Source organism: Silene latifolia, chromosome 2 (genome assembly GCF_048544455.1).
Source record: "Silene latifolia isolate original U9 population chromosome 2, ASM4854445v1, whole genome shotgun sequence".
Taxonomy (NCBI): Eukaryota; Viridiplantae; Streptophyta; class Magnoliopsida; order Caryophyllales; family Caryophyllaceae; genus Silene; species Silene latifolia.
This window is the reverse complement of record NC_133527.1, coordinates 194,659,153-194,673,821: the sequence shown is the minus strand read 5'-3', so window position 1 is coordinate 194,673,821 and position 14,669 is coordinate 194,659,153. Positions and strand designations below refer to the sequence as shown.

The 14,669-nt window shown below is 36.0% G+C and overlaps 2 protein-coding genes and 1 long non-coding RNA gene across 7 annotated transcripts; 1 reads left to right on the top strand and 2 right to left on the bottom strand.

The window, feature by feature from the left end:
• Positions 1–1,921: 1,921 nt before the first annotated feature.
• On the bottom strand, positions 1,922–3,007 carry LOC141641897 (F-box protein CPR1-like). Its single transcript, XM_074450541.1, has one exon. The coding sequence runs from the start codon at positions 3,005–3,007 to the stop codon at positions 1,922–1,924; it is 1,086 nt and encodes a 361-aa protein (XP_074306642.1).
• A 1,539-nt stretch (positions 3,008–4,546) lies between these two features.
• Positions 4,547–8,140, top strand: LOC141644177 (uncharacterized). Of its 5 annotated transcripts, none has more exons than XR_012543926.1 (6): positions 4,547–4,574; positions 4,993–5,136; positions 5,227–5,303; positions 5,481–5,528; positions 5,682–6,255; positions 7,777–8,140. It is a non-coding gene; the product is annotated as an uncharacterized LOC141644177 (long non-coding RNA). The 5 variants fall into 5 exon arrangements; XR_012543925.1 differs by lacking the exon at positions 7,777–8,140 and having other exon boundaries at positions 5,682–5,758; positions 6,169–7,547; XR_012543927.1 differs by lacking the exon at positions 7,777–8,140 and having other exon boundaries at positions 5,076–5,136; positions 5,682–7,547.
• Positions 8,141–11,465: 3,325 nt separating this feature from the next.
• Positions 11,466–13,149, bottom strand: LOC141632368 (putative F-box protein At3g16210). The gene is made up of 3 exons (XM_074444922.1): positions 13,064–13,149; positions 12,876–12,933; positions 11,466–12,788 (listed from the first exon to the last, which is right to left on the bottom strand). Exons 2-3 carry the CDS (start codon positions 12,929–12,931, stop codon positions 11,624–11,626), a joined length of 1,221 nt encoding a protein of 406 aa, XP_074301023.1. The 5' UTR covers positions 12,932–12,933; positions 13,064–13,149; the 3' UTR covers positions 11,466–11,623.
• Positions 13,150–14,669: the final 1,520 nt, after the last annotated feature.

Sequence of the window (14,669 nt, the reverse complement as noted above, 5' to 3'; positions counted from 1 at the left end):
ATCAAATGATTTCAACATGCTGGACTAAGCCCATAACTTAATCGGTGATGTAATACAAACTTAGATAAAAAAAACATATCAGCCGCAATGTCGAAATAAGAATTGAACATGGATGGGAGAAATAAGAAGTTAAGAACAGAGCTGCAAATCAGACACAAAAGGAAAAACACAGGCGTTGATGCCGGAAATTAATTAGGAAATAATACCAGTCAACAAACTATGATGATTGAAATACAATATTTTCAAATTCCAAGGATATAGACAAAGAAACGAGTAATAAGATTGCTTTCGTAACTCAATTTCTATGTATTAATATCTCGCTAAATCCGTATAACTAAAGAATTAGCGTATATTTTTCTTCATTATGAAAATACAAGGATTATACTCTTTGAATGAAGATACAAGGATTATAGACTCCTTGATTATAAAGATACAAGGATTCTAAATTCCTTATTATAAAGATAAAGAGATTATAAATTCCTTATTTATAAAGATACAAGGATTATATGAAGAATGAAAACTAAAACCATAAGGAAGTATAGTAATATCCTTATGTCTATTAGTTGAAACAAAATAACATAATTATAATCATTACATCACGAATCGTGACTTAGCAATCCACAAATAAAATCGGGTTTGGCGAGAACTACAATGTTACATACCGCACTGAGGAATGTTTAATCCATAGAATATGTGCGTACGTAATATTGAAACTTTAAGGACACTGCTTACAATACAACGTGGCCGTTCATACGATTAGACAAAAGAGGAAGAAATTACGAAATCAAAATCATGTACCATGAATTGTAATTGAAACATAAACGTACCTATATGAGTTGTGTAAGGTAGGAATCATCCGGTTGATGAATTAGTCCTTGAAATTTGATGGACTTTTTCTTTAGTTAATTTAGTTGGTAGAATCTCGTGCTGATAACGTGTTATAGAATAAGAATTAGAGAGGAAAGTGTAGAGAGAAAACAAGCAAATAGATTGAGAGAGGGAAGAGAGATTCATATTATTCATCTCACATAGGGTATAAATAGTACATAGATGGTGAGTGGATCAGGCCCTAATTACATGTTTAATGGCCTTATTGGGTATAAGCCCAATGTACATCCACACTAACTAATATTTCATAACAATCTTTTCATTTTTTTATTGTGTCGAAGTCAATCGCGGTACTGCCCACATGTAGTCTAAACGGGTTCTTTTTAGTAACCACCACAATGCCGGTAAACTATTGATACACAAATATGTACTTCATTGAGTTCATAACGGGATTTGAACTCAGGTAAAAAACACTACTCTCATAACTTTATTAATTATTAACTAAGCTAGTTGACATCTGGATGTACGCAAATCATTATAAGAGTGAGACGTTCAAACCCTTGCTTAAGCTATAATTAAGCGGTATTGCTCTTAAAACTTTATTAAAAATAATGTAGATTGATTGTTCGCACATAATTAGTCTTTAAGAAACACCGTTTTAAGAAAAAGAACGGTCGGCTAAAAACATAAACTAGCCTTTGCTACCGTATATGTGTACAATTATGTTCATAACAAAGAAGAAGCGGCACAAGACTTTCCTGGTAAGCACAAAAAAAATTGAAGTAACTTGGAATAATATCCAAATAATAAGTCACTAATGTTAGATCGTGCATAGGCCAGGGCCATGTCCGTCGAGCAGGAGAGAGTGCCAACATTACAAGTCTAAGAAGGTTCTTAGATCGCACATGAGCCTGGGCCGTGCCCATCGAGGAGGATGAAGTGTTCACTTTACAAGTTCAAGCAGTTTCCATCCTAAAACCAATTGAAAATGGGTGGAGTAGCCCTTTGACGTATAAAGTAAATTACACTTATCTTTTTCTATGACGTGAAAGACCTAACATGTGATTCTTCACAAATTGACCATGGTCTTACATCATGACGTATAAAGTAAATTACACTTATCTTGTTTATAAATCCAAGTTGTTACATCATGAAGCGAAACGAGGCTTTCCTGGTACGGACAAACGAACCCACATCGACGATCAGAATCAAGTGGAAGTCCAGTTAGTACCCAAGTTTGTTGTGTATCAAGGTTGCATAAGATTAGTGTAGTACCACTCTGTCCTTGAAACACTAGCAAACCATCCCGCCATTGACCAAGTGGCTCTTGGACCTCAACAACGAGCCCCATCGTTAGTTTCTTCGCCCAACAACCCGCCTTCAACGCCCATACATCAAAACAATTGTTGACATCATCAACCGTAACATAAGCTATATCGCCGTGATATACCATGAGACACTCATAATCACAACCATCATTCCTCTGAATTGTAATTTTGGTTCGATGCTCTGGCAATTGAATGTCTCGACATTTATTGGTGGCCAAGTCGAAAACAATGATCACTTCAGCATTATCAGTGTTTTGATCCTCGGATGCAAGCCAATACAAACTTGTATTTACAATTACATCCGAACCATTGTTAAACAAGTTATAAAATTTAGGCAAATCCATGACATATTTCCAAGAATTAGTCCTTAATGAGTAGACCAACACACAAGGAGGGAGACTCAATACCAAATCACCGTCAAAAGTAAAAAACTTGATTAATACAACTTTATAGTCTTGCGTCACTGGATCAAACCCAAACCCGCAACTATCCCAATTATATAATGCTAGATTGTATGGAGTATTAAGTTTCTCGGTATCAATGAGAGGTAATGCCTTGTACTCATTCAAAGCCGGGTTCCATAGGCCTCGGTCATTTCCCAAAACATGCTCGGACCATAGATAATATAATCCGTCACAAGGACCACATACATTATGATTATATGGTGGATTATCATCTAATTTAGCATATGTAATGACTTTATACCTCTCGCTAAACCAAATTTGGATCGCCTCGAAATAAAAGGTATTGGATGCCTTATACTCATATATTGCAATGAGGCAATCATCATGTAAAGGGTTGTTATACTGCTGCTTAAGAGGCTTGGATATGAAACTCGGACTTTGGATCATAGTACACCAAGACTTGCATACGGATTTGAAGCGTAACAGAGATTTTCCAGGAAGCCAAGATAGAATCTCGTAAAACAAATATTCATCAAATCCTTCACTATTGTGTATGATGCTTACATCTGACCATCTCTTTTGCTGTCTTTCTTCCCTATCAATTATAAAAGGATATTATTACTCGTAACTCACTAAGTCGATTCTCTAAACACATACTATAACCGTCTCATCAACACCCTTACATTAAGTAATTATAATTGGATCATTATTGAATAGGAAAAATAATCATATATCGTGATTAAAAGAAACTACGAGTAATTGAAAACATAATCCTTTCGTCCTGGTCATTTATTTACTTTTGATTTAGGCACAAAAACCGAGGAAAGAGGGGTGGGTGGACAAATTATTAGATGACAAATGGATCAAATTGAGTGTGGAAGATTAAGTTAGCTAATACGGATGATAATATGGCTTATCACAAGAGGCTCCAACCGCTCTTTGTGTATATAGGGCAACAATCCGCCTTATTTAGTTTGATTACTAGTCGTTTCTAGCTGTTGTAATTTATCTTGATTCCGGTTTTACATAGGATATAGTTTAGTATATATTCTCTTATATTGTACACCTTGTAAACATCCTGACAATACAGAGCAGATCCTCTGTCCCATTTCATGTCCCATCTTGTGTCCCATTATCTCTCCTAATAACACATTAACACTTTGATATACAATATTACAATTTTTATTATTTCAAGTGTGACGTGTCAAGATTTTAAGGGAATGGGACACAAGATGAGACATAAAAGTGGGACAGGTGATCTCTTTTCGGCTCATGCTTCACCTACGACGCCACGACTATAAGACAGCAACGTAAGTACGCAACTGCATTATTACCTAACTACTTCACGGAGTTCAGGGTATGTCAATCTTTATAGTTTTATCATTCTAATCATACATTCAACAATTTGATCACTTCAATAAGTAGCTTAGGTTTGTTGATTGGAGATTAATTTGTGTAAAAAGGAGTTTTAGGACGAACCTGTTATATATAGACCTAGTTTGATTTAATACCGTTTTAGAGAAGACGTGCAGATTATATTTTTTTTTTTAAAAACATGCGCACAGCTTTCATAAATCTATACCCCTTACTAAAATGTGGGTAAGACATGTTACTATTCACAATGAATAGTAACATTTTACTCCCATTTGCCGGACTTTGCGAGCGGGCTTCTACTAACTGTCTGGACTGCATTTGATTTCTACACACCCGGCCCAATATTTCTTCTCAACCCAATAGCCCCCTACTGCAAAACGCAATCAGTAAACCCACTCAATTTTTACTTTCCTCTCTTACCTCAATTATTTTGCCCTCACGATCATCATCTCAAGTTCTCTCCTCCTCCTTCTCCCATTTCATCAAATTTCTTTCTTTGATAGCCATTTTGATCACACCTTTTACTTTTATTTCAGCTACGACTACGATTTGTTTAGTTAAGTCGACCTTACCTTGATTTTGAGGTACGATTTGGATGGCCAGTACAACTCGTTCAACGATAACTAAGTAGATGATTATGGTAAGTGGTTAATAATTTTTATTCTTATTTTCTGGGCTATGAGTCGAGTTTTTGCGACATTGTTGTCAGATGCAATGCTTTGGATCCTTTTCCGAATACAATTGATACTTGCCATTGATTTATTGTAGTATTGGATTGTCGCACGGTTTAATTTTGATTATATTTTAAGGGTTTTATCTGTACGATTACCTCAACGACTTAATTGCTTCTTCCCATTTAGTTTGATTCAGTCAGCAACCATACTTTGCGAACCCTAATTTGCATAGACATAAAGATACTCACATGTTCCTTTGAAGATGGTTCACTTAATAGCTTTATTTATTAATGTTTCATGGATCCTGAGCTATAGCTTGATGATTTTTGCAGTTTTATGGGTGGTTTACATTTTGTGTGCTAATTGATTTTTTTATTGTTTCAGTTCCCTCTACGCTCGTATGACCGCCTTTTACTTTTATCTTCGTTGGGATCTTAGCTAAAGGTGTTAATTTAATTTCTCCATAGTTCACTTCGTTTTCGCTGTCAAGTTGGTGTATACATTAGAGTCCTCTTGTAGATGATTATGGTAAGTGGGTGATAATTTTATTTTAAATCTTTCTCATCTGGGTAAAAAAAACGCAAGCTTTATAATAAGGTTCTTGATTTAATACGATAGGAGAGATCAAAGACAATATGCTGAGATGGAGTTAAGCTTGGATATACTATGCTCTCAAGACCAATACCAGGATCAAGGTATGTGACTATTTTTATTTGATTTCAATTTCAGTTGGTACATTATAGTGTTGTGAACTCACCGTAGTCATGGATGACAAGAGTATAATGCCGCGGTGACAACGATCAATTTATGCATCAAAAGGGGAACCATTTCTATTTCGTTATTCCTTTCTTGACATTATTGCAACTTTGCAGGTGTCTATAACGTATAATAGTCATTTTAGAACTTCTTATAAGGAGAAGGTATTTTTTCTTTCACTTTGTTGCTCTTTAAGTCTTTTTGAATATTATACGGTTATAATTAATCTCTCTATTTTAAATAAACAATACAAATGCTGACATACAATGTTGTTTGAGTAAGATTTCTGACAATCTAATCTAAAAATATAATTTCAGGCATTATACAGGCGAACAACATAGTATGAACTGAAATTTAGACCGTTTCACTTCATACTTAAGGGAAAGGTCACAAGGTAATGAGGCTTAATTCATTCTTGATCTTAATATCGAACAAGCATAAGAGAAATCTATCGGTTAATTTAATAAAAACCAGAATACACATAATTACTTAAACGTCATTAGAGATAAGACAGGGAAGGTTCCATCCAAATATGTCATTAGTCAATCAGAAAGCGTAGGGCTTGAATGTAACAAAAAAATTCATGTTTTTTTCCCTTTCACTTATAGTGATTTAGCTCTTCCTTCAAGATTTCAACTTTTTTCAAAAAAATATATCGTCTACACACTTTTCAGAAAATTGGCATAATCTTTGATGATTTTATATATTCTACTTAATTTTGATGGACTTCTAACTACTCGCCAAGAGAGTTGGTTGAACTTGCTAATAGAAGGCCTAATTTGCCTTATGGTTGAACTACTCCAGTGTGATGGAAATGGAGCCCGAGCCTGTATCCGGAGCCAATGTCCTCGTCTCAGATGGAGCCTTCCGTACCTATCACCTCTTTTCTTTGTAAGCTTTCATTTCACAAGCCATGTCTTCATCTCAGGTTATTTAATAAACTCAAAACCATCTTGTTTTATAAATTAGTCACAAGATAAATTTTATTCATGTGATATTTCACATGTGTAGTTAGCTTAAGCACCTAAACTCTTGATTATAATGTTGATACGTGATATCTTATACTTAACATAATCTGCCATGACTTCACAATGTTTTGCTGATAACTGAACTCGATGGGTTGTGAACTATTGATGCTCAACTTTTGATTTGAATACCTTTTCAAGTAACGGCTCACTTATTTGAAGCTAGGCTAATAAATTTTGTTGTAAACATAGAGGTATGCCTCGAGGCATTGGGATGTATGCTTGCAGTGGTTAGTCTTTATTAAAGATGTCAATGAGTCGGGTGATGACAGTGGTTATTCTTTTTTATGCTCGCCCCCACCCCCCTTAATGACATGCTCACTTCGTTCATCTAAATAGTTGTCATAGATGGTTTCACATTTCTGCACGCCTTAACTGCAACTAGAGCTGGCAAGTCTGACCCGGCTCGAACCCGAGCAAACCCAACCCGACCCGAACCCGAAAATGACCCGACCCAATGACGACCCGATTATCAGTGACCCGAACCCGACCCAGTCCGGATCCAAACCCGACCCGACCCGATACATCATTTGACCCGAAATGACCCGACCCGATAACGACCTGAACCCGACCCGACTCGATTCGAAAGGGTATGCTGACCCGATATGTGTTCCGAACCCGATATGACCCGACCCGACGTGACCCGACCCAAACCCGACCCGACTGACCCGATTGCCACCTCTAACTGCAACGTCTTAATAAATAGTTGTTCTTTTTTTTTTTTTAATCTGGTTTTGCAACCAATTTTGATTCTTGTTTGTTATTTTTTAAATGGTATCATGGTTTGGTTTATTTTTAATGCTCAAATGGGTGTAATTCCTTATATACTCTATAAGTTTTGTTGTTATTTTAAAAACGTATTTAGGTGTGTTAATTTGAAAACGGTATTCGGATTTTGTTGCTAGAACTGCTAAACCCAATATCAGACCTGATAGAAAATCTCAAGCATGACCGAAAACTATTCGCCGGTTTTGGTGATGTAAAAATGTGATTTTAATGAAGAGGAGTTGAACTGAAAACTCAAAGATGATTTTGCTAAACCTCTTGTTGATAGTCAGGTCGAAGCTTCTCTTTGTCTACCTCAAATCATTTTGGGAATAATATTACATGTTTAGGAAAATGAGTTTTTGGTACAGGGTAAAATAGTGCTTGTCGCAAATAGTGTTGCCCTTTGTATGTTGAGGATATTAGATGATTTTCCCCCTTTTTAGACTAGACTCACAATTATAAAATGCCTTTCAGTGGGTATGAGATAGCTTTATACTTTCTAACACTGTAGGCATGTGGCTTTGAGTAACTAGCTAATAGATTATTGATTTGTCGTTGAGATGTTACAATGTACAGTTATGCTTTAAACTAAACAGGAGTTTGTATTTGCTGTTTTCAGATTTTACTGCGACAGGTTAAACATGGGGCATATTTAAGGGATGAAGACAGTGGGATTCCCTCCACCCATAGCTGAGAAATAAGTTTGCGTTTCAACTTAAGTGATGAGGTTGCAAAAAAAAGGGGAAAATATCGTCTAACAAATTTGTATCTTCTTTTCAGTTGGCTTGTAGCACAATGCTAAATGTTGGTAGATTTGATGTAATTGAGACTATTTTGGGTGAATGGATGTAGTGAGAGTCTAAGAGATTTAAAGCATATTCGGACAATTTGTTCTATTTTTCGTGAATTGATGTAGTGAGCGACTATTTTTATAGAACAATGATCAAGTGAAATTCCGTAATACCGGAGACGAAAAACTTCTATGGAACAATTATAATTAGTGATGGTGATATAGGTCACTAAAGCAGCGAAGATAATAACAAACTTTGACGGTACGATAAACAACAATACGAAATGCATGAAGTGTTACTAATTCTAATAGGTGAGTCACACTATCTTGGGGTACGGCGCGCGAAGCGCGTCGTACAACAACTAGTAGGAAAATAAAAGTTTACATGAATTTCTTACATAAATTCTAAATATAGTGAATTTCTTACATAAATTCTAATATTTATACGTATGATAGGTATGGCTCTTTCATTGCATCGTTCTTGTCGTCACGAAGGCACTGAACTCAAAATCATCTTACATAAAAGGTTAGATTTAGGGTTATTCTACGTAGTAACCCTGTGTTTTTCTGAATTCTAGCTGGTAACCCTTCGTTTTTCAACAACCCACATGGTAACCCTGAACTTATGTAAAAAGGTTCTCCATGACCCTCAACTTTTATTCCGTTAAAAAACTCCGTTAGTTTGAATGTTTATCGGGACTTGGGCTTGTCTTTTACACTTCAGATGCTTAAATGACCAAGTAACTATGGTTTTCTCAATTCAATTAAAATAAATAAACCACGAATTTTGCTAACAAATAATTATATTATAGGTGTGTTAAAGAGTATAATTCATAACATTTTTATTATCATTCTTATTATTATCATCATTTTTATTGCTTAACAAAGAATATTAAAGTAGTAAATATATTGAAACACATCTTACTTTTGTTTTTGTTATAAATTATATTAGATTATAATTGATATTATATTATTATTATTTTTATAAAAAAAACAAAGGTGATGTGGATCGGTATTTTTACTACTTTAATATTCTTTGTTAAACAATAAAAATGATGATAATAATAATAATGATAATAAAAAGATTATGAATTATACTCTTAAGTCTTACCACACCTAGAATATAATTATTTGTTAGGAAAATTTGGGGTATATTTATTTAATTGAGTTGAGAAGACCATAGTTAGTTAGCCATTTAAGCATTTGAACTCTAAAAAACAAGCCCAAGTCCCAATAAACATGCAAACTAACAGAGTTTTTTAACTAAATAAAAGTTGGGGGTCACAGAGAACTTTTTTTTGATAAGTTCAGGGTTACCATGTGGGTGGTTGAAAAATGAAGGGTTACCAGCTAGAATTCAAAAAAAACACAGGGTTACCGCGTAGAATAACCCTTAGATTTATGTGCCTCCTTGTTTTTCGCAATTGTGATCCTTATTATTCGTAATTGTGATGGCCAATAATCCGGATTCGTAAATATCGACGACGTTTTAGTAAACGTCGACGACGTTTTTTAAAAAAAAGACGCTCACTGCCCCTATTCTCTCACTAACAATTCTCCCTATTCTCTCTATTCTCTCTACCCAACCTCCAACTTCCACCAACACTTAACACCACCACCACACTGCCACCAACAGTCAACCACCGCCACCACACTACTGCCACCACCACGCCGACCACCCCGCCTCCACCTTGTCGCCACCACGTTGCCTCCGACATCACCAAGTAAGTGCCGTTTTTTTTTGTTAAATTAGTTTACAAATTGAAACTAATTGAATTAAACTATGAAATTAAATAGTTTTCTTTCCTTTATTGTTATTGTTAATCGATTAAATTGATTGGATTTTGTTTTAGAATTGAATTAGTTAGTAAATTAGGTTATGTGTTAGGTTTTTATTAAAATTAATTGAATTAGTTTAGAAATTGTTAGTTTTTCTATTAAAATTCATGTTAATTAGTTGTTATTATGTAAATTTTGGTATTGTTATATGTTGTTTGCGAAATATAGTTGATTGGGATTGATTTTTGAGTCGAAATTTGTTGTTGTTAATCGGATTGGGAGTGATTTTGAAGGGTTTTAAGGCCGAAACCACGGCCAAACATGGGGAATGGACGTTGGCCGTGGCTGAAAAGTGGTAACTCCACGTTTTACCGTGGGTAAACGTTGGGAATGGGGGTTTGGCTGCGGTCAAACGTGTGATTCTCACGTTTGGCTGTGGTCAAACGTTGGGAATTATTGTTTGGCCGTGGTCAAACATCCAGTTTTATTGTTTGGCCGCGGTAAAAAAAAAAAAAGTTTGGCCGCGGTAAAAAAAAAAAAATGTTTAGCCACTGTCATGTAAGGGGTTTTTTTGTTCAACCGCGGTCAAAGAAGGGGTTTGTTTAGTTAGTCCGCGGTAAATTAATTTTTTTTTTTAAAAAACCGTGTTTTATGCTATTATTCGCCGATTTTTGTTACTTTATATGATATTTAGTCGATTAACGTGTTTTCTAACAACTTATAATTTCCTAATGCAGATGGCAGATCGAAATGAGAGAGGAAAGGCAATCATGAATGCTCCGCCTCCGCCTAACATACACGACCGCATCTTCTTTGGGCGTAATGTTACGGCTCGAAGCGTCGTTTGCGAGTTAAGCGGCCCACAAGCAGCCACCCCTCACTTCGAGAGACGTGCGGAATGGTTATGATGCCTACTCCCGGTCACGTCGTTAGCGAGTCGGAGGAGGCGAGGTCACGGAGGTTCTTTGGTAGTTACCAAAGATGATAGAGAGGATGAGCCGTCGGATGACGGTTCCGGGGAGGAGGAGGAGGATGCTGGAGAGTATGTGGTCCAACCGAACGCGCCACCGCCGAGAGTGTTGAGTCTGAAATTGGGCCGGGATAGTAGAGGACGTTATTCGAGTGTTAGAGAGTCCTCTAACACCGATAGGTCGAGGAGGCCGAGTAGGGATAGTTCTTGGATCTTGAGAGAGCCCGTTCCTGGTGGTCCTAGTAACCCTAACACCCTACGGAGTTTTGGTGGTCAGGTTGCGTTCAACAGTTGGTCGGACCCTAACCCGGAGAATATGAGGTCGTGGATCAAGCTCTACGAGAGGCCGAAAGCTGCGAGGGAGATTAGGAACATGGTTCTCACCGAGGGTGTTGCGGCTAGGGTACAAAGGCGGCGGGCTTGGGGTTTTGAAGGAGTGTTTTACCACCGGTCTAGATGATAACCTCCTTAGTGCTTTTATCGAGAGGTGGCACCCGGATACTAACACTTTCCATATGCCTTTTGGAGAGATTAGTATCATGCTCCATGATGTCCAGCATATTCTTGGGATACCTGTTAGTGGTGATCGGGTGCTTGTGGCCGGTTCGGGCCAGGATGATGACAGTGGTCATCGTTTTTTTTATGAAAAACGTCGTCGATATTTACTAAAACGTCGTCGATATAAATCAGCCCCCTTAGTTAACGTATGAAATTGACTTGAACGGAAAGTACTAAATAATTAGCCAAACTAAATGGCACCAAGTCTCCACAAACTCTTATTTACAACCACTGTAAATGAGAAAAAATAACAACAACTGCGCAATATCATCGAAATCAACACTTTTTTTTGAGAGGCTGATCATGCATTGTACTCTTTCATTACAATTATAATAATATTTACAACAGTTATAAGCAAGAATTACCATCCTAATGAAGATGAATAATGCTTTCCTCGTAAGCACAAATGCCATTACACCAATAGTAAGGTTGAGACTTACGTACCTTTAAAACCCAACTTTTTAATGTGTCAAGGTTACAAATAATTAGATTTTGACAATCTTTAGTTTCAAATATTAGCAGCCCATCTCTCCACTGGCCCAATGGTTTCCGGGCCATAAAATGAAGGCTCATTCTCAATTTCTCGACCCATTTTCTCTTCTTCAAAGCCCATACACAAAACAATCTCATTTTTTGATCAACCTTAACAAAAGCCATGTTTCCACGATACACCATTAGACACTCGTAATCGCAATCATATTCGTCGGACGGAGGCATCGGTAGTTGAATTTCACGACATTCATCGGTGGCCAAATTGAACGCGATTATCGCTTGGTTACCCCAAGAACATGGGTTAGATGCTAGCCAATACAGACTTTTGTTTGCGAAAACATACGACTTGTTATCTCTCAATTCGTAGTATTTAGGCAAATCAGCAACATATTTCCAAGAGTCGGTCCTTAATGAGTAGACTAAAACACCAGGAGGCATTTCCAAGCGGTTATCGGACGCGTCCACAATATCTTTGATTATTACAACTTTATAGTCTTGTGTCACGGGATCAAACCCAAACCCGTAATTATTATCCCAAAATGCAAAATATCGATTAGATGGAAGATTATGTTTGGAAACAACCGGAGGTAAAATTTTACAATGCTTCAAAGTCGGATTCCAGAGACGTCTACCGTCATCACTCCTATATGAGCAGCAAACGTAATATAATCCGTCACAAGGCCCACAAAATATCTGACTACTTGGTGGGCGTTTATATATTTCAGTAACGGCTAAGACTCTCCGACTTTTCTCGTCGACCAAATATTGATAATACCAAACTTCATTAGGAAGTACGTTATATGCAACAATGAGGCAGTTGCGACATTTATCGTCTTTCTGGTAGTAGTAACGTTGTTGCATATTCTTGGATACGAAACTCTTGGTTTTAATCATAGTACGCCAAGACTTGCATACAGATTTAAAGCGTACCAAAGATTTTACAGGTAACCAAGATAGAATCTCGTAAATTAAACATTCGGGAAATTCTTTGGTAAATCGAATAGGGTTTACCTCGTTACGTCTCTTTCCTCGTTCTTTCACCCTGAAATTCAAATATTGATCGGAACATCGTTTACAATCAATTGTCGAATGGATTTCAGTTATTAACAACAAATAATATAAATCTGACCTTTTTTGGATGGCTTCATAGTAAAAAAAGTCGTTACGATCCAACGAGAGAGCCATCCCTATCATATAAATAAATGTTTCGATTATTTTGAACGAAATGTAATGAAAGACATTTTAATTCATGGATCGGGTAATAATTTAGAGAAAACAACAGCAAAAGAAAAAAAAATTAAAAAAAAAATGACAAACCTGGAATGCCAAGATCAATTTTACATTCCCTCCGGCGTCGAAATCAGGTATAATAATGCCCTTTTCCGTCACTGTTTTTATAGTAGTCTTTGTACGATGCAAAGGTTTAGGTATTGAAACCTATATATAAGGACGTCTTATATAACATGTACAAAAATGAGCTTTAATTTTTGCATTCTATTATGGGCTAAGTCTACCGTGAAAAATGATTCATAAAAAATATTATGTAGAACTTTGGGCAATCAGCTAGTCTTGCTTGTGACGGGCTAATCCCGTCACAAGCTTGTGACCTCTCACAAAAAGGGAGAGGGGACAAGGTGGGGCACCCCCCATGTGCTTCCCACTCACCTCTTAATGAGTATTTTGTGAGAGGAAACGGTATCCGTCACGAAAAATTCTTACGTACTCCGGGAGTACCGTACTCCTTACACTTAAAACTAATCCACCAAATAGAATATAATAATAACCTAGGTGTAAGGAGTACGGTACTCCCGGAGTACATAAGAATTTTTCATCCGTCACAAGCTTGTGACGGATATCGCCCGTCTTCAATGAGATTTGTTGTTGGGCAATTGTGATGGTAACGACTAACGTGCAAGTGGTGATTATTACTGATTAACCCCCTTAACTCTGGACAATTGTGAAATTAATCCCCATAAGTTACAAATGTAGTGATTAAGCCCCATAACTTTGATAAAAAGTGATATTCAACCCAATTTTTTACTTTCAACCAAAATTGCTCAAATTCAATTTCATTCATGTATATATTTAAAATTTTAAGGAATTACAAATTTTAAGCAATTGTGAAATTAAGCCCCATAAGTTACAAATTTTTTATTATAAATTTAAAATTTTATGCAATCTATTACACATTTTGGGAAAAAAATATATTTGAAGGAATTACACAAAATTGAATTGATAAAGGTAATCTCTTAGGTATGGTAAATTATATTAAACTTAGTAAAAAATATAAAATATAATTTAAAAATAATGTTAATAAATTAATTAAATACTTTTAAAATATTTATAATTATTTAGTGTATAAAAAGTTTATATATAAAATGATTTTGTGATATAATTTATGTTGAAAAGAGAAATTGAGTTGGATTTCACCTTTTATCAAAGTTATGAGGCCTAATTACTACATTTGTAATTTATGGGGCTTAATTTCACACTTGGCCAAAGTTATGGGGGCTAATCACCACTTTCGCGCTTTTCATTCTATTATGTGCTAAATTACAAGTTTAATAAGGCTGTCTTATATACACAGGTTGTACAAAACGGATTTATTAAAAAAGTACTCCATATTATGACTAGACCTGTCAAAACTCGACCCGACCCGAAAACCCGACCCGACCCGACCCGTTTTCTTAGGGTTACAAACCCGGTTTTTTCGACCCGCGACCCGTTTGACCCGAACCCGAAATGACCCGTTATTTTAGGGTCGAGACCCGACCCGAACGGGTCGACCCGTTGGGTCAAGAGAAAATCATGAATTTTATTAAAAATATTATTATTTATATATTATATTTGAAAATATAGATAAAAAATTATTTTTTTATTACTTAAAATTAAAAATTCAACTAAAAAGTCAATTTTATATAAC

Coding starts and splice junctions, on each gene's coding strand:
- LOC141641897 (XM_074450541.1), bottom strand. CDS start 3,007: ATGATCCAAAGTCCGAGTTTCATATCCAAGCCTCTTAAGCAGCAGTAT.
- LOC141632368 (XM_074444922.1), bottom strand. CDS start 12,931: ATGGCTCTCTCGTTGGATCGTAACGACTTTTTTTACTATGAAGCCATC. Junction 12,789..12,875: donor TATGAAGCCATCCAAAAAAG/GTCAGATTTATA, acceptor TTTGAATTTCAG/GGTGAAAGAACGAGGAAAGA.